The sequence below is a fragment of the Sorghum bicolor genome, chromosome 9 (genome assembly GCF_000003195.3).
Source record: "Sorghum bicolor cultivar BTx623 chromosome 9, Sorghum_bicolor_NCBIv3, whole genome shotgun sequence".
Classification (NCBI taxonomy): Eukaryota; Viridiplantae; Streptophyta; class Magnoliopsida; order Poales; family Poaceae; genus Sorghum; species Sorghum bicolor.
Genome location: NC_012878.2, coordinates 45,744,969 through 45,771,486, shown reverse-complemented (window position 1 = coordinate 45,771,486; position 26,518 = coordinate 45,744,969). Strand labels below are relative to the sequence as shown.

The window sequence follows — 26,518 nt, the reverse complement described above, 5'->3', positions numbered from 1 at the left end:
ATGAAGTGTTGGAGGAGGAGAAAGATGATGCTACAAATGATGATAACAACTATTGTGCTAGTTACAATAGTTGCTACAAGGCAAACACATTTTGGATTAGCTGCGACGAGTGTGGAAAATGGTACCATGGAAAATGTGTAAATATAACATCTAGTGAAGCAGGGCATAAGGAACGCTATGAGTGTCCTGATTGCTACTATGAGAGGGTCGGTTGGTCATGACAACTAGACCCTATGGTATCAAATTTGCCAAAGAGATACTAGACAGGTTGGGTTTGTATGAACTCTGTTTGACAAGATTTTGTACAAAATTTCTCTAGTTTGCATATGTCTTTGTATGTGCTATATTGAGAAGCTAGAAGAAACTGAAAGATATAAGAAGCTACCAAGTCATATTGGCTTCTTGTCATGGTCTCATGTGTGTGGTTGTAGGAATGTGCTTATTATGACACGCTAATTAACACAAGTATATACATCTATGGCAGCATGTATACGCGTGCGCCCACGTGACACTACCAAATTATAGGGCTTTGTCATGTGCCCAAAGCACTCGGCAAAAGCCCATATACACACGGCAAAGTGTTTGCCGTGTGTGACCGACGGCAAACACTACACGGGAAATGTCGTGACGGTATATAACCACTTTGCCGTACGCCGGTGACCCTCGGCAAAAAAAGACTAACGGACTTTGGTGGACCAAGAGGTATACCTTTTGGAAGAGCAGCTATGGCTTGTGTTTGGAGCTGTACAAAATAAGTTGTTTACATCCAAATTAAACACATACTGATTTCAATTTTTCTAACAAAAAGAGATCTAGTGGTCCTGCTGAAGCCAATAAAGTGTTGGAGGAGGAGAAAAATGATGCTACAAATGATAATAACAACTATTGTGCTAGTTACAGTAGTTGCTACAAGGTAAACACATTTTGGATTAGCTGCGACGAGTGTGGAAAATGGTACCATGAAAAATTTGTAAATATAACATCTAGTGAAGCGGAGCATAAGGAACACTATGAGTGTCCTGATTGCTACTATGAGAGGGTCGGTTGGTCATGACTACTAGACCCTATGGTATCAAATTTGCCCAAGAGATACTAGACAGCTTGGATTTGTATGAACTCTATTGACAAGAATTTGTACAAAATTTCTCTAGTTTGCATATGTCTTTGTATGTGCTATATTGAGAATCTAGAAGAAATTGAAAGATATAAGAAGCTACCAAGTCGTATTGGCTTCTTGTCATGGTCTCTTGTGTGTGGTTGTAGGAATATGCTTATGACACGCTAATTAACACAAGTATATACATGTATGGCAGCACAAATACGCGTACGCCCACGTGACACTACCAAATTCTAGGGCTTTGTCGTGTGCCCGAAGCACTCGGCAAGAGCCCATATACACACAGCAAAGTGTTTGCCATGTGTGACCGACGGCAAACACTACACGGTAAATGTGGTGACGGCATAAAGCCACTTTGCCGTCCGCTGGTGACCCTCGACAAAAAAAGAATAACGAACTTTGGAGGACCAGGAGGTATACCTTATGGAAGAGCAGGTATGGCTTGTGATTGGAGTTGTACAAAATAAGTTGTTTACATCCAAATTAAACACACACTGATTTCAATTTTTCTTATAAAAAGAGATCTAGTGGTCCTGCTGAAGCCAATGAAGTGTTGGAGGAGGAGAAAGATGATCCTACAATTGATAATAACAACTATTGTGCTAGTTGCAATAGTTGCTACAAGACAAACATATTTTGGATTAGCTACGACGAGCGTGGAAAATGGTACCATAGAAAATGTGTAAATATAACATCTAGTGAAGCAGAGCATAAGGAACGCTATGAGTGTCCTGATTGCTACTATGAGAGGGTCGGTTGGTCATGACTACTACTAGACCCTATAAAATTTGCCCAAGAGGTACTAGATAGCTTGGGTTTGTATGAACTCTGTTTGATAGATTTTGTACAAAATTTCTCTAGTTTGCATGTCTTTGTATGTGCTATATTGAGAAGCTAGAAGAAACTGAAAGATATAAGAAACTACCAAGTCGTATTGGCTTCTTGTCATGGTTTCATGTGTGTGGTTGTATGAATATGCTTATACCACGCTAATTAACACAAGTATATACGTGTATGGAAGCATGTATACGTGACAACACACGGTAAATGTGGTGACGGCATAAAGCCACTTTGTCGTCTGCCGGTGACCCTCGGCAAAAAAAAGACTAACGGATGGAGAACTGACAGCCGTGACCACAGCTTTGTCGTGTGCCGCACACGGCAAAGTTTGTCGTGAGCCTGTCACAGCACTCGGCAAAACATGTATCTAGGCAAGAAGAAAAAGAGAAAACTAATTAAAATATTTTGTCGTGTGCCACGTGTGAGGCACACGGCACTCGGCAAAAGCGGCCCCCTTTGCCATGGGCCACATGTGGGGCACACGAAAAACCTTGAGCTTTGCTAAGTGTTATGGTTCGTACACTCGGTAAATCACCTTCCGAGTTTCCTAGATATTGCCTCTTTGCCGAGTGTTATCGCTCTGACACTCGGCAAAGAGGCTATTTGCCAAGTGTTACATATGACAATTCTTTGCCGAGTGTTACACACGACAAACCCTGTCCAGCCAACCTTTTTTGTTTCTTCACTTCCAACCAGTCAAACAAAAAAATACATCAATATATGTCACAATATATCACACCATTCCACAAATATAGCAACATTCCACACATATTTCACAATATATCACACAAACATCACATATGTCACATAAACCACAAGTTCATCAACAAGTACCATACAATCACATCAAGTCCATCAACAAGTTAACTAAGTTCGACCACAAGTTCATCACCAAACCACAAAGTTCATGACCACAACCATGCAAGTTCACCAACCAAAAGTACCATTTCTATTGCCCCAGTTCGATAGAGGTGTTTGCTCATTCGCATTGGCATCCCACCCACCGATTGAGGAGTTTGCTCATTCGCCACATCATTTGAAGCCGCCGACTGATTCTTCACAAAGGATAAGATAAACATGTGGTAAGTGAAGTTAGAGATTAAGGAGTTGAAGTTAAAGCTAGAGATTGCATGTGTGAGGTCATATTCGCAAAGCAATAGACATGGTAAGTGAAGGCAAACTCACGGGAGTACTTCCAACACCAAGTGGAGGAGGTGGAGAAAACAGGAGGCTAGGTGGCGGTGGTCGACCAAGTGCAAATACTTTGCAAGTATAGATCAGAGTAGACATAGGAACTAACTCCATCTACGCATCCTCGAGCTGTTCAAAAAAACGTAGACAACTTGAAACATATACGATCATAGATATGCAATGATCTACATATTTCCAACCGTATCTCTTTCGAACATATATGACCCAATGGCATGAGGGGTTATACCTTGGGTGGCGGTGAAGTCAGGCTAGCGGGGCAAGAGCGGGTCGGTGCAATGGCGAGGTGACACGGTGCAGGCAGACCCGTGGCGCGGAGGAAGACAATCGGGTTGGCTGTTGACAAAAGCTAAAAGAAATATTTTTCCAGAGCACGGACAAGATGGTCAATGCTATCAAGGGGTTGTTCATCTCCTGGTATGCTGCCGAGAAAAGCTAATCCATCTTTGTTGTTTTTCCTTTTGTCCTTCTGAAGTTCTTTATAATACACTCATGTTATTCCTTCTTTTCTTTTTCAGTGATGTGCCAATGGCACAGTTCATTGTTAATTTGAATGCTTCCATGCCTGCATCAGAGAGATTCATCGTGCACATGCTTGATCCCACACACATGTTTGTTCAGCCTCATGTGGCAGAGATGATCAGAAGCAAGATAGCAGAGTTCTGGGATCAGAACAGCTATGAGAAACCTCAGTAAAGCATCACCCTACCGTGCATTTCCGTTGTCACCGACCATTTGGAGATACTGGCTCATGTCAGGAATAGATGGATGGCATCCTCCATCCCCCTCCCCTCGAGATGATCTATTTGCATATTGTATTATATTATATATATGCTGGGAGCCTGTGAATTGTTGCGTCCCCAGACTCTTTGGTGAAGCTTTTATGCATCACTTTGATTTGTAAATTGTTGCGTCCCCAGACTCTTTGGTGAAGCTTTTATGCATTATTACTTTGCGTGTGTTGAATTGTTTATGAGTATTCAGTTGGGGGCAGAATGGCACAGAACTACAGTCTATCGTGTGGCCAACATGCTAATGTTTCCGTTGGAAAAATATAGCTGGAAATTATTCAGTTTCAAAAAGAATCTGCTAGTCCACACTAAAGCTCTGCACCAATGCTATCATCAAATGAAACACAAACATGTATATAGCAGATAAACAAGCCACACATGTACTACAGGGCTAAACCTAACATGGATGGAGGTGCTTCAGGGAGCAGAACAAGTAGAATAGCATCATAACAAGTGAACAAAGGTCGCCAAACTTGTAATGTTTCATTTGCTCAATAAACGAAAACTCATGATAAATATAGTATCCAAATCACAAAGGGGGGAAAAAAAGAAATGTGAACCAGCAGCTTCGGTGTTCAAAACAGCTCCATGATAACACTAGTGTACCATTAGTCTCATGTCTGCACCTATGGAAAATGCTTACAGCAATGGTTTATCTGTAGCTAAGTTGTGAGAATCAAGCCTCAGCAGCAGCCTCAGCATTGCGCTTCCTTGCCTCCTCAATGATGCTAAGCTTGATACCCTTGCCCTTGGGAAGAGACACCCACGGTTTCTTGTCCTTGCCAATGGTGAACACATTGCCCATGCGGGTGGCAAACTGGTGGCCAAGGGAATCCTCAACGTGGATGGTCTCGAAGCTGCCCTTATGCTTCTCCCTGCTCTTTATCACCCCAACACGCCCAGTGTTCCTTCCACCAGTCACCATCACGACATTCCCAACATCAAACTTGATGAAGTCAACAATTTTGTTGGTCTCCAGGTCGATCTTGATGGTGTCGTTGGCCTTGATGAGGGGGTCTGGGTAGCGTATTGTGCGGCCATCATAGGTGTTCAGGAAAGGGATGCCCTTCTGCCCAAATTGCACAGACCGCACCTTGCACATCTTGAACTGCACAACAGTTCCCATCATTAGATGACATTAAGCAAATTTTGCAATGGACTAAAGGAAAAATAATATTTCAGGAATCAAACTACAAACAAACATGGAGAAACTACATTGGCACAAAGGGGCGCCATATTTGCTCCATTACACAAACATAAGCTGCAGGGAAGCTATTAATTTCAGATAAAAATCCTTGCACACATGAAAACACATACAAATTGGATGTCTTACCACAGTTACTTGGTTAAAAGCAACAAAATAATCGCATCATTTCGTAGGTATAGATAAACAGTGACAGCACAGACCATCAAAAGCAGGGAAAAAAAGAATACTTCTATTGGAAGCTGTGATGCATTACCTTGGCCTCATCATCCCTGATACTGTGGAGACGGAAGCGTCCCTTGGTATCATAGAGAAGGCGGAAATTTTCCCCAGTCTTCGGAATTGACACAACATCTGCAGGATTCAGGTAAACAATAATTTAATCTGTAACTTGCAATAGCCATGATAATAGACATATGCCCAAAATAACATCTGGCACGCAACCTACCCATGAATCCAGATGGATATGTCTTATCAGTCCTGACCTTTCCATCAACCATAACAAGTCGCTGCATCAAGATTGAAATGACTTCACGGTAGGTCAGGGCATACTTCAACCTGTTCCTGAGGATGAGGATCAAAGGCAAGCACTCCCTGGCTTTGTGGGGACCAGATGAAGGCTTGGGTGCCTGCTCAACAGAAAAAAACACGAATGAGCACAGAGGAACCAGTATCTGGTAAGTAATTGAACATCATATTACAAGTCTAAGACAAACATACAAATGCTCCACCAAGCTTGTCAAGCATCCAATGCTTCGGAGCATTGAGCCTCTTCAGATGTTTCTTCAAACCCCTCGCCTGTTAAGTGTTAACAACAGGGAAATTAACAAAACTCTACAAGCCATAAGATGATGTTGAATAAAGCTAACACTGATTATATGCAGAAACAAAAATAGCAAATTATGAACAAAGACAAATTGTTTTAAACTCCTTGAACATCTTGGGACATAATGGCCGAAGAAAAAGCAAATAGCATAACCACAGCACTAAATGAGAATTGGTTTCGACAGGACAAGAAAAACAATTCCTAATACTCCACAACAGAATTGGCTGATACTAGTGGACTAACCAAACAGAATTGGCTGAAATTGACAATCAAATTATATTTTGTAAAACAAAAGCTTGCCCTACCATTCTGTTTCTCTACAGCTCCATCATGATGCCGGTAACAGAATCCGATCACACCTAGACTAATCACTGCTCAACCCATAGTATAATTCAACTAAAATTAGAAAAAATAACTACATTAAAAGAGAAAATTATTGCCATCGCATCATAAGATCTATGGAGAAGCACTAAAACAAAGGAAGCAATCTCATCTACATATCTAACTAGCCATGATACATCAAACATCACAGGAAGCAATCTCATCTACATATCTAACTAGCCATGATACATCAAACATATATAGATCCAATCTGAATGGACTCTGTCCACAGAGCAAATATAAGCCAAACGCGTGACCTAACGAACACTACACAAACGATGAATCAAGAACTCGGAACAGGTAATCATAACAGGCAACGGACAATACAATGCACACATTCCTAAGGTTACCCGGCGACTCGCTGAATCGAATCAAGAACCGATCATATAGTAAACGGTGAACCGAAGGGGAAAACAACTACCCCGAAAAAAAATCAGAGAACAAAAAACCGATGGAAACAAGTACATAACAATAGTGTAGAACGCAAAGGCTTCCGCAATCTTACCATCTTGCTCGGTGCCTACGGCTCCTTCGCGGGCACGAGCGGACGAAAGATGGCGGCGGCGGGGCGAGCTCGCTGCGCGGGTGTGCGAAGGTGCTAAACCCTAGGAAATGCGACGGCGGAGTGGGAATGAGACCTCTTTATTGCCCGAGCCTGTGCTAGTGGCCGTCTGATGTGGCGTTAACGGCGCAGATCTGTGTTGTGGAGCTTTTGGGCTCTGGGTTGGAGCGGGCCAACACAAGTGAGGATTTCGGAAGGACTCCCAAAAAAAAAGGACAAGGGACTGCATGCATACTGGGCGTGCGGATGGGCTTGACACCAAATTATACGGGCCAAGAAGGCCGAGAAGGCCCACGTGTATCATGTGGTTTTCTTTTTCTTTTCGTTTTTCTAATCCTCAATTCTTATTCTCTATCTCTAGAAAAAACAATCCTCAACTTCGTGCGTTGTAATGGGAGAAAAACATCAAATGACTATAGAAAGTGATGACATAATATTGCATATCTATTTATATTTATATTTTTTATAAAATTTAAAGTCCACAATTTATTTTATTGATAACCATGACATCTATGGTATTAGATAGTTAATATTTATAATAATATGTATCTTAGAGACATATTTATTTAATAATAAAAATAGAAATTAGGCAAACCTTATCTTACTCTAATATTATCTCTTAATATACATTAGTATTATATTAAAACATGAGAAGTTTGTTGCTAGCTTTATTTTTTATTTAGATCGGGATTCCTATGAAATATGATATATCAGTTAAATGTATGTAGATTATGAACACATGGGCTTATAAAGTGTTCATATGACATAACAACACATCGTGCAAAGGTAGTGGAAGCATTTTTTTTATTTTTACATACTTAAATTGATTGTAAACTATTTAGCAAGCATAAATCTAGGTAAATTAGTAAATTAGTGAGATATGCAGGAATGGTGCTAAAACTTTTGCCACAAATCAAGCATCATATTAAATAGCCTACCATAAAATTTTCATAATAATTGGAGCAAGATAACTACAATTTTAATTTTACATTGAAAAGCATAGGCAAGCATCTCCAGCAAAAAAAGTACTAAAATTTGTGATATTTTTTATTTACTGCATGGATCTACATATGTGGAGCTGAACAAATTTTATTTTGTAATTTTTAAATTTTCTATGAATTACTACGCATTTATCAAATTTAAGCCGATTTAAATGTATGTAGATTATGAAAACATAGACTTATAAAGTGTTCATATGACATAAGAACACATTGTGCAAAATGTAGTGGAAGCATCCTTTTTTATTTTTACATTGTAAACTATTTAGCAAGCATAAATCTAGGTAAATTAGTAAATCAGTGAGATATGCAGAAATGGTGTTAAAACTTTTACCACAAATCAAGCATCACATTAAATAGGCTACTATAAAATTGTCATGATAATTGGAGCAAGATAACTACAATTTCAATTTTACACTAAAAAGCATAGGCAAGCATCTACAGCAAAAAAAAATACTAAAATTTATGATATTTTTTGTTTATTGCATGGATCTACATATGTGGAGCTGAACAAAATTTGTTTTGTAATTTTTAATTTTTTCTATGAATTACTATGCATTTGTTAATTTTCAGCCGATTTAAAGAATAAAAGAAAAGTAAACTAATAGGACAAACACTTTGCACCTAGGCCCCTATACTTTTCTTATTCTCAACATGCTCTGATGTGTATTGTCAATAATTGTTAATATATTAGGAGATTTTGCATTGAGAACCCTAGAAAAACTTCTATTCTCTTTTTACTCTTCCACGAGCGTTGAAGCACGGGACGGGCCGACTCCGAAGATTGACGAACAGCGGGCCGATTTCGAAGATTGACAGACAGAATAATAAGGGAAGACTGAAATTTTTATAACTATATATTAGGGATAGAATTATTCATCAGCAACGCAAAGCATGAAAGAGTTTATTCCATTCATATGCAGTAAACCGTAAGCAATGATTTTAAGTGATTAGATTATTTTGAAGAGTCAATTTCTTTATTTTCCAGTAGCTAAATTCACATACTCGGCGTATGATAACCTAGCAAAACCAGCACGAGAATTCACAAGTAAGCTAGTCCAGTTTTTAGGTGAATAGTCTGGGCCCTAATGAATCGAACCGCATATGGCTTTATCTATCAAAAAAAAAAAGAGACGTTCCTCCAAAGAAAACAATAGGCCAGAAAGAAAAGAAATTAACATAAAATTAATTTCCTAAATTGGAGGGAAAATGAAGTAAATATTGGGTCGAGTGAGAAAGGAAGAAATGGTGGAGTAATTATGGTTGTGTTTGGCTTACGTTTTCGATCTGACCTATTAGGCAGCTAATTAAGCTAGGACAACTCCAAGGCTAATTCTCCCTATACAAGAGAATATCATTTGGTTTACTTGTCTTAGCTAAAGTCTGAATTGTTTGAATCATGTTTGATTGTCTGATTTAACTCGAATACAGTTACCTCATTCTTATTCTGATATGATAGCTAGCGTTACCTCTTTGAGACACTCTGCCGAAAGGTCAGTGAGTCGGCCACGATCCCTCTGCTTTTGCAAAGACTAGGTTACATCCAACAAGCCTGATTGGGGTCTAAGCCATACAGCTAAGGGGGTGTTTAATTCCTATTTTTTTCAAAAAATTTAGGTTTGAGTCTATCATTTTGCAAAATAGAACTAAACATCATGCAAAATTTTTGACAAAAAAGGTAGTTATTCTCTATTTTGGATTTTGGCCTCAAGAGGTCAAAAAAACCCAAAATGAGCCTCAAGAGGCTTCATGAAGACAATAAATTCTGCATTTTGGATGAAACTATGACCTTAAAAATTTTGGCATTTTACATTTCATCACTCCAAAGTAGTTGGCATTTTGCATTTTGGATTCTATGGGAAACCCCCTTTTTCCCAAAAAAAGTTTAGGTTTTGATCCATCATTTTGCAAAATAGAATTAAACACCATGCAAAATTTTTAGCGAAAATGTGGTTATTCTCCATTTTGGATTTTAGCCTCAAGATGCCAAAAAAAACCCAAAAAGAGCCTCAAGAGGCTCTCTTGAGGACAATAAATTCTGCATTTTAGATGGAACTATAAACATGACTCTGAAAATTTTGGTATTTTGATCATCACTCCAAAGTAGTTGGCATTTTGCATTTTAGATTGTAGGAAAACTAACACCCGCTAAACAAAACCTATACTACGAAGTGGGTTACATCCAACAAGCCTGATTGGGGTCTAGGCCACACACAACTAAACAAAACCTATACTACGAAGTGGCTAGATCTTATAGGGGGATCAAGTCTATTTGTTTGGCGCACAAGATTGGCATGTTCCGCCGGCTAAACGACCATTGACGCACGCCATGCCAGGCTCCTTTGGCCGGTGACTTTTGGCGCGCACTCTCGTAATCTCGTTGCGGTCTGCAGTCTGGATCGTCTGGAGTGTCGACGATGCCCTACAGATAGCTTCGTCGTTCGTAAGTGCAGCAGATCTTTTGCTTGCTCTTGTGCTGTACTACTGCAGATCAGATGGCCACTGACGATATATAGATGATCTGCGTGTTGTGTACTAAACGTCAAGAATTTCAAGTATGGAGAGAGTATATAAACCACTCCGATCCAGTCCAGTCCAGCAAATAAATTATAGCTAGGCGGGAGCATGACTGAACACCTCACGTCGTCATAGTATACCATATCACCACTCTAGTTCCTTTAAACTAAGTGGACCTCTTTTTGCATTGTTGGGCTTGTTTTTCTTTTGGAGGGGCGTCAATGCGTCATCAGGCCGTCGGCGAGAATGACGCAGCCGCGGGTGACGAAAGAATCTCGGATCGACAATTGACGCGCGACGCGCGAGGGCCGGCTTCCACACGAACCCGGAGCATGCTTAGCTTTCACGGCTCGTCGACGTGTGACGTTATAATCTTGGGTTAATTGGAACCACGTCATATTCGAACCGTGCCACACTCGTCTGTTCGCTGGTCTAAAAAATCATTGCTAAAATTACTATTCGCTTATTTATTATGAGAGGAAAACACTGTTGTCTGGTAAAAAACGTACGGCTTATAAGACAAACGAACAGGCTAACCTTAGTGTATTTTCATATGCCCAAAATACCTCCGCTACAGCCCCTCTCTCCATCTCAATGACATGTGGGGTCCACCCATCATCCCTACCTCTCCTTCCTCTAGTTTGTGCTTAACCCTCCACAGGCCAGTGCCCGTCGTGGGGACGGAGGGCGGTGGTGCATCACAATGGACGATATGGGAGGCAGTCGAGAGTAGCACACAGGCAGGCAAGGATGGCCAGGCGCGGAGACCCGTGAGCTTCACCCTAGCCCGACATGTGGGCAAGTGAGCTCGGCCCCAACGTGGAGTCGTGAGAGCTCCACCCCAGCGTGCGGGCGAGTGAGCTCGACTCGGGGTGGGTGTGTGAGCTCCACCATATACGGGGGCGGCAATGGATGTGGTGGCTAGGGTCAGCGAACTCGGCCTCACATGCCGCCACACAGGTCCATCGAGCTCCCACACCCTAAATCCCCCACTTTCGAGCGATGTGGCCACCGAGTGTTGCTTGTGTAGAAACGAGGTGCGAGGATGGGCGGTGCTGGCGGTAGTGATCAGATAGAGCACCATAGGGGCTCAGTCGAGGAGGTTGTGGCACAGTGCCGAGCTGAATATGTTCTATCCAAGGAAGAAGACGGAGCAACAAGGGGCGACGAAGAAGACTGGGTATTTTGGTCTATATGAAAATACAATGACCTATATGTGGGTCTAACGTCGTCTTAGGTGTACAAAACGGCACGGTTCAGTAAGATGTAATAGGATCGCTCCAATATGACGAATAGTGTTGACGGTTTTTCAATCTGCAACCCTATGATCTTATATGGTGGTATGCACGGTGTCCTCCGCAATGTAGGAATTTTGCACCATCACTCAAAATTGAATTGGTCTAATTTCCATGAAATGAGTCGATCAGTAACTTTAATAGGCTAGTTTCGGACAACGATATATAGAGAGAGTCTATTTGTTTGTCTGAAAAGTCATGGCTGAAAGTACTATTTATTGTTCATTAATTTGTTATGAGAAAAAAATACTACTGAATGACCGTCAATTTCGACAGATAAGCTCAAGCAAACATGACCATATATATCTAAATTGTTTCTCACGAATATCTTACATCAAAAAGACATCGCTTTCAAACAACCGACAGGTGCAACCTCTCTGCAGAGGAGAGACGAGCCTGCTAATTCGTTTCCTGCAAAACTTGCGTATTAGTTTACAGTTTTTTTTTTATATTGAAATCGTAAAAGTAGATAAAAAAAAAAGAATCTTGTTGTCCTACACTTTTATGTTATTTTGCTGATACGAAGAAGATAACGACATTCCTGATACGAAGAAGATAACAACATAGTATCACGTTAACATGCATTGGTATAGATTCTCTCCCGCGCGCAAAAATATCAGAAATCATGTAATGCTGATTCTTTGCTGCAACTGAAAGAAACCACGGGGATCGGAAAAAAGACGGGGAAAAATATCGTATCAGTTGCATCATGCTACTACGTACAGCAGCTCCATCGATCATCGTCGGTTTAGCACAGCGACAGCGAAACTAGGCAAGTACTTCATCACCACCGGATTGAAACCAGCAGTGAAAACCGATTAAAAAAACAAAAAAAGAAAGAATCCCAATCGACAGGACCACCGATGATGTCCGTCTGCGTCTGCATCCACACGGCACCGCCCTCGTCCTCGCACTGTGTGCACTGCCGTCTCTGATCTATTCTAGTCTAGGCTATTAAAGCATCGTGCCCTCTCGCTACGCCCACGCCCGCCACTAGGTGATAACTAATTAATGACGTTTCTTAGAATCAGAATCGGCGAATTTATAATAGCATGGTTCTAATTAACCTACTACTATTTACAAACTCAACAAGGCTTAGGCCCTGTTTAGTTCCCCACCAAAATTTTTTTCATCCATCCCATCGAATCTTTGGACACATGCATGGAACATTAAATGTAGATAAAAAAATAAACTAATTACACAGTTTAGTTGAGAATCACGAGACGAATCTTTTAAGCCTAGTTACTCCATGATTAGCCTTAAGTGCTACAGTAACCCACATATGCTAATGACAGATTAATTATGCTTAATAAATTTGTCTTGCAGTTTCCTGACGAGCTATGTAATTTGTTTTTTTATTAGTTTCTAAAAACCCCTCCCGACATCCTTCCGACACATCCGATGTGACACCCAAAAAATTTTCATCCACAATCTAAACAGGCCCTTAAAATATATGTGTTCAGAACCTACATGATGAGAGACGTTTGGACAATATATAACTTATAGGTGTCAATCATAGTCATCTCGGTTTCTCTTAGAATTTAAGTGGAGAGATTGACCCCGAACTAAGGCCAGTCTCGATGCATGTTTCATGAGAGTGTCATGCACATTAAATAGGTGCCACATAAACAAAATTGCTGACTTGGCAGAGTCATTAAATGAAGGAGTTTCATCAGATGAGAGAGGAGTTTCATCCCATGAAACTTTTGTGGCTCGGTTACCTAGTTTATAGTTTTGGTAACTGTGTCATGAAACTATGCATTGAGACTGGCCTAAATGTAACTCAGCTAGTTAACCTTGGTGGGTGAAACCTATTATAACCGGAGTTCCGATCTCTAAATCAAAATAAATGTTTATTATTCCTGTGATGGCAGTTGATATACCTATTAACAACCAGGTAACTATAATGTATTGGTGGAATAGTCATTTTCGTCCTCGGTTATTGCTGTTCTGGACTCAGTTTGATCCTAGAACTATCAAATTTTAGGACAAATTTCAACCATAACTACTAAAGTACATTAAACTTTTCTTTTTGGCTCAACATTATCCATGTCCTACATGGGACGCCAAAATGTCGCACCTGGTTAACTGTAGGACCATCCACCATTTGAGATGAATGGTCATCATTAGGTACCAATTTTCTTGGTATTGTCCCTAGCTCAAATCACACAACACACTTTCAATATTTATATCCATATTTAAAAATGACCATAATATATATCCAAATATCCTCGAATATGAATAATCATATGTTTGGATCCAATATCGTATTGTTCAATTACAATCTTATTTTTCATTTCAATAACTAAATATTATTTTATCTTATGGATAAAAACATATTATTTTTATTTGAAATCAGTTATTAGTCAAGCCTGACACTAGAAATAGCTAAGGAAAAAATTGTAGATCGATTGTTGTTCTTATTAATCAATGTGTTCCCAAGGTACTAAATAATGTTTACAGTAATTTAGTTACTCCCACAAAAGCAATATTAATATAGTGCATTTGGCACAGCTCTAGCTTTAAGATCTATGATGGATCTATAGTTTGTAGACTAAATCAAAGTGTTTTAGTATTTCCATTTAATCTAATATATATAAATGAAACCAATCATGTGAATGCACTTAATAGCCTGGAATTCTAGATCTAGGATTTCCTAGAGCTACTGGTGACCAACACTAGAAAAGCCAAGTATCCTTTAGCTAGAGCTCTACCAAACATAGCCATATAGAATGTTAAATTACAAGGTAATATTTAAAATAGCGCATTAGAAATATTATTGGCTGCTAAAGAGGTTTAAGTCGTCCACTAATGATGTTTTTATTCAAATATTGTTATTTTTGTCTTCAATATCCCAGGCGGTGTTGGAGCTTACTAGGCATGACGGTGTATCATTCCATGTACTAGACGACAAATAAAGTTGAGCTCAAAAGAAAAGATTACAGATAGAAATACACTTTGATAGTTCATGAATAAAACTTAGTCCAAAATGCAAGGTTTGAGAATTGAAATGGTCACTTTAATAGTTCAGCGAGGAATTTGAGTCTAAAAGTAAATTTTAAGGATCAAAATGGTCATTTTTAAAGTTTATGGGTCAAATTGAGTCTCACGTGATAGTTGAGGGACTGAAATGAAGTAATGAATCTGTTAAGCTTAAGAGCCTATTTGGATGGAAGGGCTAATTATTAGCTAGCTAAAAATTAGCGCTAGTCCATGAAATAGAGGGCTAATAGGCGGCCTAATTTTTTTAACCAAGGCTTCAACTAGTTATTATCCAACTAGCTAGCCAATCAATCTAATTTGGGCTAATTTTGAAGCTCGAACCAATAACTAGCTCTAGCTAATGAAATAGATCGTAAGATACATCATCAGTCCACTCTTTCAAATTAGGGTCTGTTTAACGGGTGGTACCGTGTAAAAACTCAAAACCTGTTTTGATGAGTTAGAGGCTAGAACTAGCTATTAGTTAGGTTAAAAATTGGCTCGAATTAGTTAAGCTTGATAACTAGTTAAAGACTTAGCTAAAAATTAACACATATGTAGTCCTAATCCTCCTATTTAGATATAATTAATTTTAGTTAACTAGCGATTATCTCTTATATTCCAACCGCCCCTTGGTCAGGCCACTATATATATACTTCCTCTGTTTTTTAAGTGTCATATTTAATTTATCTTAAGTCAAACATTGTAATCTTTGATCAACCATTTTTAAAAATCGTTATAGCTTGACAATATAAGGATTATACGTTATGATAGTACTTTTTTAGTAAATCTAAAGATTTAAATATTATAACATAAAACTATATACATTTTTTGAAATTAATGGTTAGATATACACATTCAACTTAGAACGAACCAAATATGACATTTATAGAGAAACAGATAGTAAAATGACCTCGGTTTCAGCAATCACCGTCGTCTAAGAGCAGGTATAATAATGAGCCTATAAAGCTAATACTGATACGGAGGAGAGAAGATAGAAGATAGATGATAATACAAGCACCAAACTGGACACAGATGCATATGTAGTGGTGCGCTTAAATAGCAAGTGTTGTGAGGAGGAATATGAAAAAAAAAATCTTAAAGATAAATATAAATATATAACTTAGCTCTAATCACGTGGCTTATAGTCAAGTACTGATTCTATTATTATTGACCTGGCTCTAACGGATTGATTTACGTGATGTTCCCCCCGCGATTGATGATGCAAGGATGCGTGTTTCACATGGTGTTTTCATCAACTCATCACCCCACACCCCCCACGCGCCTGCTCGCCTGTGGGACCCATCGCCGCGTGGCAGTGGGCACTACTCGTACTAGCGCGCTATACCTACCGTGACCCGAAATGGCGCCATTCATGGCAAATCACACACCTGTCCTGTGCTTTTTCTTGTTTGACCAGATCGATTTCGTACGAACATCACACCCAACAACAGTAAAGACGGATCGGTCACACGTCACACAACGCGCTTCCTGCCGCTGTCGAGCCGTCGTACACGTGCTACCGCGGCGACGGCAGCGCGTGCTCCTGCTCCTGCTCCGCCGCTCCCCTCACCGCCGTCCGCCTCCGCCTCCTGCCCGCGCGTCCTCTTGGCGCGCGGCGCCGCGACGTCGGACAACGACGACGACGACGTCGGAGCTGGCGCCTCGAAGTCCTCTAGCCTGAACGCCGGCCTCCACGGCGGCTCCGAGCCCCGCAGCCGCCGCTTCACCCTCGCCCCGCCGCCACCACCTGTGTCGACGACGCCGTCGTCCAAAGCCCCAGTGCCGTCGCCGGACCCGTACGCGCCCCGCATGGCCCGGATGTTGTCCAGGAGCGCGTAGAACCCCTCTCCACCTGCTCGTCGTCGTCCTCCTCGCCGCCGCCGTTGCTCTCTTCGCCTGGGGCTGCCGTTGCCGCCGCGGGCGCGTCGACGTCAGTCGACGCACAAGCAGCTGCCCCAGGCAACGTCGCCTTCCTAGCCCCTCGAGCAGATGTCGTGGCGGCGGAGGCGCCGGCATCGTTCATCTCGGCCGGCACCGGCAGCACAGCCTTCTTCCCGCCGCTGCCTGCCTTCGTGGTCGGGGCGCCGCCATCCATGCTTGCGTGTGCTGGCCACGCAAGCTGTGAGCTTTGCTGCAGCTCGGGGTCGGCCGGGGTAGTGTGGTCTTAACAATGGCGCGCGCGCGTGAGTGTTGAGGTTGAGGTGGTTGGTGCTGGATGCGGAGAGTGGCGATGGCGATGATGAGATGTTGAAGAACGGCGAGGGATTTGTTAAATTAATAAGGACGATCTTGCCTTGCGTGTTTCGCGCGCGACGAGAGAGTTGTAGAAGCGAAGAATATGTGGCGCACGCCAGCACCACGTCAGTAGCATGCAGCACGTTCCTTCTTATATGTTGGATGGATGTGTGGATTGTAAGTATATTTGTATTGTTCCATTACTTACAATTAGGCCTTGTTTAAAAGTGAAAAGCTTTCGATACTGTAGCACTTTCGTTTGTTTGTGATAAATATTATCCAATCATGGACTAACTAGGATCAAAAGATTCGTCTCTGATTTACAGCTAAACTGTGTAATTAGTTTTTGTTTTCGTCTATATTTAATGTTTTATGCATGTGCCACAAAATTCGATGTGACGGAGAATCTTTGGTTTTCAGGGTGAACTAAACAAGACCTTACTGTGTTTGGTTGGAGGTCTTAAAATTTAACAGGTATTTAGCTCTTTCATTTTATTTGGTAATTAGTATTTAATTATAGATTAATTAAATTTAAAATATTCGTCTCACAAATTATTCTCTAACTGTGCTTTTAGTTTCGCAAATAGTTTATATTTAGTACTATATAATATATGTGTCCACATATTCGATACGATAAGAGTTAGAATTCACCAATGTAAACAAAACAGGACCTTAGCTCAGTACGACCCCAGCATTAAACCATCGAAGAAACGTGCTAAACGTTGACGTTTCTAGATGCTGAGGGTCAATCATTCGCTAATTGAACGGTAATTGCTCGAAGCAAAGGACACTCCGGATTAGCCATCTACCTAAGCTGCTCTGGACAAGTTCAAAATCGTGCTAGTACTCCTACCCAAGTTCAAATCTGCATTCGTATTTGGTTTAAGATGGAATATACTCACATCGGTCAAAAATATGTGTCATGTCTTTTTTTTCATCATTATACATTTTTTTAAGTTTGGGTTTGTGAGCGTGTTTCTCTAATGTGTAAAAGGATTCTTTAAGTTTCTTTCATGATATATCCTTAGGACATATATTTTATTACGAAGAAGTAGAAGTTTTAGAACAAATTGAGCCAACGGTAATCCAAGGATTACACCATTAACGCAAAAAAACATCAAGAACAAGCAGGGGAGGGCCCTCAGCCTCGACACCCAACAAGCAGACCGAGACATCAATGCAACATTTTTCTATAGAGAAATTAATTGTAGCTATAATGGAAAATCATCCACACAAAGGAGATAGACACAAACATCCACAATCATCAGTGGCAAAGCATCCACGGAGGAGAGCCCCAAATGACTACGGAGGCAAAGCATCCACCACAGGAACACGATTTCTCGGTAGCAAAGCATACACGGAGGCTAAAACGACCCTAATAGCAAAACATTTGCTATGAAGAGATCAATGGTGGCTAAGTATCCGTCGGGAGAGATATGGTAGTGGCAAAGCATCCGCCACCAAAGTTGAACGACGACACAAAGCATCCGTTACGATGACCCAAACGTAGGACCAACCATTACAAAGACGAACAATAAGCACACATACAAGCACAAATAGGTCGGGAGCTTCAACGTGGATCGATGACTCTTCAAGGACCATAGAAAACGAAGACTCCCACAGGGTGACAGCCGAAGGCCACAGGGACCAAGGCACAAGACCAGAGGAGTGGTCCTACAACGATGCCCCAAGGAGGAACATGATGCTGGGAGCAGCATCGCCGCTGATGTCGGCTAACAGTTGAGCAAGGCTTTCATCCAGGAACCACCACTGCAAATAGACTCTATCCAAGCCACCCGTAGCCACTGTTGACACCGTTTTTGGGCACGTGTCCATGTTTGGTAGAGTGCAGGCAGGCAGGACAAGACGGCGGTGTTTTGTCTACAGGATGGTTGCCGATAAAGGAGGGGTTGAACATGACTAAGTCTATAGGTGGTAATGTGTCTGTGCCGATGGCTACGACAAGGAAGTCTGCCGTTATGACGGGGGAGTCTGCCGATGATACGGAGGGAGAGTCCGGAAGCTGCCGATCGGTTTGTGGAGGTGTTCCAGTTTTTCATGGGGGGATAGCTTTATGTTTTCCTTAGTTATTTAAATCGTTTTGTATACGGATTCTGTGTAATTTGGAATTCGAATTCTAGTCGTGTCTGGTTGTAGCTCTTTGAGCAAGGTATAAATATAGACCCTAGGGCCTTGTAATGAGATATCTATCAATCAATCAAACACACGTTTTTACTCATATTCCAGTATCTACTTTTTTGACAACTTCGTCATATTTTTTCCTTTCCATTACGAGTTCTTAGGAATTTGTCGACTTAAGCTCGGCGCGTTCTCAAGTTCCGCGTGAGTACCTCTTAGCCGTGACATCCGGGCGCATCGCTGTTGTCAGGACTAAAGTATTCGAGTTACCACCTTTGCCGATAGCAAGGTCAAATCGGCTGGCACGCCTTAACGTTTGAATCGGATATTAGCCCTTTGTGTTTGTAGATCAACTTTTGCACCAACACATCTTTTGGCACGCCCGGTGGGACCGATTCAAGATCAAGATCAACATGTCGACTTCTGAGTTTGATCAAGAGAACGTCATCCCCGTGACGGAAGCCAATCTCAAGGATGAGCAGAAGCAAGCTATTGCTAAAGCCATGGAGGATTACAAGCAGCAATGCCTGAGGTCCTTCAGCGTGAACAGGAGCGGTGAGGTGATTCAGAAGGATGCACTGCCGGCGCCTTGGCAGGTTACTTTTGAATCCAATCCTGGCAAACTTCAAGAGATGGTTGACAGCGCTATCAACCGTGCTTTGTTCAACCAAGCTGGTGTACTGTCTAATACGGTTTTCAATGCCGTGGCAAGAACTTTCAAGGAGGGACAATTGCCACCAGATTATGTGGGCCCTACTTATCACCAGCCAAAGTCACCAGTGGTCACAGCTCCATCGGCTGCTACGGCCGCTGTGGGTATGGAGATTCCTGTTCCGCCAAGCACGTTGGGAGTCACCAATGGACAATCTATGCCGATGACAACTAATCCACAGACTTCAGATGGGCAGATTAAACTTGCCATAGATCTATTAGCATCGGCAATGACAGGGTTAACTCCTCCTCCCAACTGGTGGGGTTATGGCATGCCTCCAGAGTTAACGCCGGGTACATCGCAGACGACTGATATGAGAGGCAAGACTCCTATGGCATCTGCACCTCCCAATATGCCGATGAACCAGAGTCCCCAGTATACTACAACTACTACTGCAAGACCTCACACTGGGAATTCTCAAGCTCCAATGTTCCAGATGCCTAACGCATCGGCAGACTCGATGATGATGCAACAGAGGTCTATGGCTCAATCAGGGTATGTCAATTCAATGATGATGCCCAATTACCAGTCATCGGCAGGGCCTATGCCGATGAACGCTAATAATGGATGGCTTGGGCAGCAAGTTTTTCCGCAAGCGCCCCAACAGAGTCATCAGGCTACAGGGTTCCAGCAGAGACAGATCTATCCCGGGTTCCAGAATCAGGGGATCCCTAACCAGCCAATGAATCTCGGGCACTAGGTCAGCGGACAGCAGATTGGCGGGCAACAGCTTGGTGGTCCCCAGGTTGGAGGCCAGATGATCAACCCAATGTTCCGTGCAGATCATGCACCAAACAGATACGTGGAGGCTTACCAGCAGGCACCTGATCCGCAACCGCCCCATCGGCAAGATGCCGATGCATACTGGGCCGATAAGATTGCTGAAGTAATGAGAGACCAATTCGGGATAAAACCCAAAGTCAATACTTACTCTTATCGGACACCGTATCCTCCTGCGTACGACTTGATCCCGCTTCCACATCGGTACAAGGTACCGGATTTTACCAAGTTTTCTGGGCAGGATGACACGTCGACCATGGAACACGTCAACAGGTTCATCATTCAATGCGGAGAGGTTGGTAACAGGGACGAGTTAAGGGTTCGTCCATTTTCATCATCATTGTCTGGATCGGCCTTTACCTGGTTCATATCGCTACCTCCCAACTCAGTGATTACTTGGGCCGATCTGGAGAAACAATTCCACAAATACTTCTTTTCTGGAGTTCATGAGAAGAAGATAACTGATCTGGTCAAATTGAGGCAACGCAATGATGAATCGGTTGAAGGTTTTGTGCAGAGGATACGAGAAGTCAAGAATAAATGCTATAGTCTGGTTCTGGATGATCGGCAGCTAGCCGATTTGGCTTTCCAAGGTTTGCTGCCACACATCAGGGATAAGTATGCCTCTCAGGAGTTTGAAAGCCTAAGTCATTTGGTGCAAAGGATTTCTGATCAAGACATCAAGCCGTTTGAACCCAAGAGAGCATGGAACAAGAAGGTGTCATTCGTTGATGAAGCAACTAGCTCAGATTCCGATGAGGAACCAGTCATCGGTTTGGAAGAGTGGGTGAAAAATAAGAAGCCGGTGTCTTGCCCTTTTGGGCAGAAGGAACCAGAGAGGTTCGCCTTTGACACCGCTAAGGCCGATAGGATATTCGACTTTCTACTTCAGGAAGGTCAGATCAAACTGTCTCCTAATCACGTGATCCCATCGGCTGAAGAATTGAAAAGGATAAAATATTGCAAGTGGCACAATGCAACTTCTCATGACACTAACGAGTGCAAGGTGTTCAGACAGCAACTGCAGTCGGCTATAGAATCTGGGAGAATCAAATTTGACAACTCCAAGACCCAGAAGCCAATGAAGATTGACCAACATCCTTTCCCAACGAACATGTTGGATGCTAAGAGAAAAGCCAAGGTCTTAACCTCAGAAGCGGCCGAAAGAAGTGCATCGGTGGATCCTCAGCATCAAGTTACTACTGCCGATGCGAGAGGAAGGGGCTTGGTCCAGGAAGGAACCAGCTCAGGAAGGCCTCCCCGATCTGGGATTGTAATAACTCACAGAAGACCTCGGGAAACTTGGCAGCAACGAGAAGATCGATACCGGCGCCAGCAAGAAGATTATCGTCGGGAAGAAGAAAGACACCGGCAGGAGTGGAATCAGCATAGGGATCACTAGAATTGCCCGTTCTTCATCCATTGCTGGGAGGAGAATATCAAGCTTCCTACTGTCAGAGATTGCCCTGAGTGCAACGGCTACGATCGGTACGACAGATCCGATCGGAACTATCGTGATAATGATCGACGCTTTGATGGGCCGATTAGTGGGAGAGCATCCGTCCATGATCGGCTGGGGGGCAGACTTAGTGTACACGACAGGCTTGGTGATCGTGTCCTGTATTTTCCCAGGAACCAGGGAGAACTTGAGGAGATGGCTAATGCACGAGTTCCCGACGAATTCATATTTTGCAGGGATGCCAATACGTATCGGATGGAGTCAAGGGAAGATCATCGCCCAGCAGCAAGGCAGAGGCCGCTTCCTCCATGGTGTCCAGAGGGGTTGACCAAGACACAGAAAAGGAGGTTGCAGCGCGAAAGGCGAGAAGGGATAAGCAAGGGTGAGAACCCTGGTCAGTCTGGAGATCAGCAGCAATCAGATCCCAAGGGGGAAGGTCCATCGGCAGATGTCAACATGGTCTTTATGTTGCCGATGGAGTTTCTTGCGCCATCCAGTGATGATGAATTGGAATTTTCCGACCAAGTAGCTCAATTGGCCCTGGATCCGATGACAGCTATCTTCGAGAAACCTGCCGATGACGAAAGACAACATCTGAAGGCTCTGTTTGTCAAAGGGAGGGTTGATGGGCAGCCGATGACCAAGATTCTAGTTGATGGTGGGGCTGCTATGAACATCATGCGGTATGCGGTATATCGGAAGCTTGGGAGAGGAGATCAGGATTTGACCAAGACCGATATGATGCTTAAAGACTTTGAAGGCAACGTGTCTCCAGTCAAGGGGGCAATATGTGTAGAGTTGACCATCAGCAGCAAAACCTTGCTGACAACCTTCTTTGTGATCAGTGGAAAGAGTGCTTACAACTTGCTGTTGGGAAGAGATTGGATTCACGCTAATTGTTGCATCCCGTCTACAATGCACCAATGCTTGGTTCAGTGGGTAGGAGACAAAATTGAGATTGTCCCGCGAGATTCTTCTTATGTTATTGCGTCGGCAGAGGCGGACACCTATGAGAGGACTAGGTGTATTTCAGGAGAAGTTTGTGAGAAGGATTTTCTCAAGGTTGCCGATTACGAGATTGTAAGGTCCAAATGGCTAGAGGGGGGGTGAATAGCCTATTTAAAAATTCTACAAACTTCAACTAGACAAGTTGATTAGTAAAACAAAAGGCGAAGCTATTCTAGCACTAGCACAACTAAGCTATGCAAGCCACCTACACAAGTCTAGCAAGAAAGCTAAACACTAGTTACAATAAGAAAGCACAACTAGAAGCTAAACAAGCTACACAACTAGCAAGGTATACACAAAGGTAAGAGAGAGGGGAGTGATTGTTATACCTACGTTGTAGAGTAGAAATATATCCAATCAATCACGTGTACAATCACAAGAGAAACCTCGGCAAGAGATGACACAAGATTTTTTACCGAGGTTCACTTGCTTCCCGGCAAGCTACTCCTCGTTGTGGCGATACACCCACTTGATGGATCACGAGCTAATTGGCAATCCAAAGCCAAACCCTCAGCGGGTGCCGCACATCCACTCACAAGATGGGGATCCTCCAAGCCACGAGCAATCCACTAGAGTAGCCAATTGCGATCTCCCGCGGGGAAGGCTCAAAAACCCCACACAAGTCACTTGGTGAGGCTCGAAACAATCTCCAATCACGAGCTCAACACCACCGCTGCTCCAAGCCGTCTAGGGCGTCGGGAAACACCCAAGAGTAACAAGAAATCCGCAGCAAACTCAAGAATCAAGTGCCACTAAATGCAACTCTCAAAGCAATGCACTTGAATCTCACTCAATCTCACTAGGGTTAGCAATCAAGCAAGGAGATGAGTGGAGGGAGTGTTCTCTAGCTCAAAGTATGTCTCAAGTAATCAAATGTACAAGAGGGAACCTCCCAAAGCCGGCCACCAACTATTTATAAGCCCCTTAAAGAAACTAGCCGTTGGCCACTTTCACTGGGCTGAAACGGGGGCACCGGACGCTACTAAGTGAGCACCGGACGCTCGACCCCCTGCGCCGAGCGTCCGGTGCACTGGAGTTGGCCACGTGTCGAACTTGAATCTCGTGCGTCAGTTTCTAACGGCTACCTGCAACATACCGGACACTCTGCAAGTCCACACCGGATGGTCCGGTGCTCACCGGACTCGTGCGCAGAGAGGGTGTCAAACTCGCGACCTCACCGGACGCTGGGCACCGGACGATCCGGTGCTCACCAGACTCGTGCGCAGAGAGGGTTGCAAAAACCCCTCACACCGGACGCTTACCACCGGACGCTCTCAGAGTGCGTCCGGTGTTCAACCCTAGCAGGGTCAAGCACACCGGACGCTGAGGCCAGCGTCCGGTGCCTCCGCACTCAGCGTCCGGTGAGTGTTTCTCCGAGAGAAAACACTCCCGCGACTTCTCCAAATTTCCCACGGGCGCAATAGAAAATATACACTTATTTTTCTCAAAAGCGCTGAATCAGAGAGGAACCCACACTCCTCTCAACCCTAGGAAATCCACCTCCTTTGTAAATGTGCTAACACCAACAAGTGTCCACCACCGAAGTGCAAGTGTGTTAGCTTTTCACAAACATTTTCACCAAAGGAGTTAAGTTAGCACTTTACTAGATCCTAATGCATATGCTTAAGATATGGACCTAGTAGCACTTCGAGAGATGACCGTGATTTCCCCTCTTGATAGTCGGCTATCTATCCTAAACCCGGTCAATCACTTCTCTACTCATCTTAGACCGGCGAAAGTAAAAGCCTATGTTTATACCTTTGCCTTGATAATTTTGCTCCCCGTCTATCATCATGATCTCCACATCAAGCTTCATCTCTTTGTAGTCATGTGGCCATCTTTCCATGCCACCATGCACCTTCATCACATGTGTTGCTATGCCTAACTCAAATCACTTAAACACAAGGCATTAGCAACTTGGTGTCATTAATTACCAAAACCAAACTTGGGCTTTCAATCTCCCCCTTTTTGGTAATTGATGACAACCATCACAAAGATATGAAATGAAATCATAATGAACTTGAATTGCTTGTCCAAAGCATTTTTATCATGAGACAAGGTTGGACAAACATTTCAATTTCGGTTTTGGTAGTACTAGCTCCCCCTACATATGTGCTTCCAAGAGTTTGGTTCAAGTTTGCACATATGCATGAATTAGAGTTTTGGGAGATTTATTACTACCAAAATGATGCTAAGGTATATAGAATGGACCTTTGAAGCGTGATACCAATCGGAGTTGCCAATATACCATCCTTAGCACCAATGTAGCTAGACGTACATCAAAAACTCAAGATACCTCGTGAGATCACATTATATGTCTAGATACCATATGAAAATAAAATTCTATGCTAGAATTCAAAACATCATTCAAGTTCTATTTCTAGCAAGCACCAATCAAACAAGAGTAGTATATTTAAACTTGCAATGCATCACCTCATTATGTTAGTGCACATTCAAATGCAACAAATGGTTCATGAGCTTGCTCCCCCTATTTGTGTGCTCAAGTTTTAATTTAATTTTTTCAAAAGTTATCTCTCCCCCTTAAGCACTTTCTCCTCCTTTATGACTTTATCTTTGTTTCTCTCCCCCTTCGTCATCAATGACCACAAAGGTTCAAATTTTAGTGAGTATTAAGTCAATCAATATGAGGGTCAAATTATGGTTTAATCTAGATCACTTGCCTAGAATATGTAATTCGGTTTGATCCAAGGACAAGCTTCTTCACACCTCATAAAGTATAAGGGTTATCTTGACCATGTTGAATTACACATCTTAAGCTCATATTCTAGATCCAACACTAGGCTTACAAGCTCACAAACATGTCATATGCTACCACTAGATCAATCAAACATAGAAGCAATAGTGGTACCATACATACATCAAAAAAACTTTTGATTTTCATGAATGAGCCTATTGTCATGCAAATATGTCTATATGTTCTAATCATGTCCTTAGCAAGTATGAATGCTGTGTCAACCAACTTTACCTTTCTTTGTTGGATGAGAGGCATATCATATATAAGTGTGGGGGTGCACTCATCTCAAGTTGGAGAAGTCAAGTATGTTCAATTCATTTCTTAACTTGCAAAATCTCTTCTCATCAAGTGGCTTTGTGAGGATGTCGGCTAGTTGATCTTCGGTGCCAATGCTTTCAATGCTAATGTCACCCTTTTGTTGATGGTCCCTTATGAAATGGTGCCTTATGTCAATGTGCTTGGTTCTTGAATGTTGAACCGGATTTTGTGTCATCTTGATTGCACTCTCATTATCACATAGCAAAGGCACATTCTTGAATTTGATTCCAAAGTCATTCAAGGTAGCTTTCATCCAAAGCAATTGTGCACAACAACTACCGGCACTAATGTATTCGGCCTCGGCGGTTGATAGTGCAACACTATTTTGTTTCTTTGATGACCATGAGACTAGAGACCTTCCTAGCAATTGACAAGTGCCACTTGTGC

General features: G+C 42.5%; 2 protein-coding genes and 1 pseudogene across 2 annotated transcripts; 1 reads left to right on the top strand and 2 right to left on the bottom strand.

Moving 5' to 3' along the window:
• On the top strand, positions 3,549-4,593 carry LOC8062717 (RNA polymerase II transcription factor B subunit 5). The gene is made up of 2 exons (XM_002440936.2): positions 3,549-3,583; positions 3,685-4,593. The coding sequence occupies exons 1-2, from the start codon at positions 3,549-3,551 to the stop codon at positions 3,860-3,862; spliced, it is 213 nt and encodes a 70-aa protein (XP_002440981.1). The 3' UTR covers positions 3,863-4,593.
• On the bottom strand, positions 4,412-7,028 carry LOC8062716 (40S ribosomal protein S4). Its single transcript, XM_002439633.2, has 5 exons — positions 6,874-7,028; positions 5,882-5,959; positions 5,610-5,790; positions 5,418-5,515; positions 4,412-5,065 (listed from the first exon to the last, which is right to left on the bottom strand). Exons 1-5 carry the CDS (start codon positions 6,874-6,876, stop codon positions 4,634-4,636), a joined length of 792 nt encoding a protein of 263 aa, XP_002439678.1. The 5' UTR covers positions 6,877-7,028; the 3' UTR covers positions 4,412-4,633.
• LOC8062715 lies at positions 15,807-17,189 on the bottom strand (annotated as a pseudogene).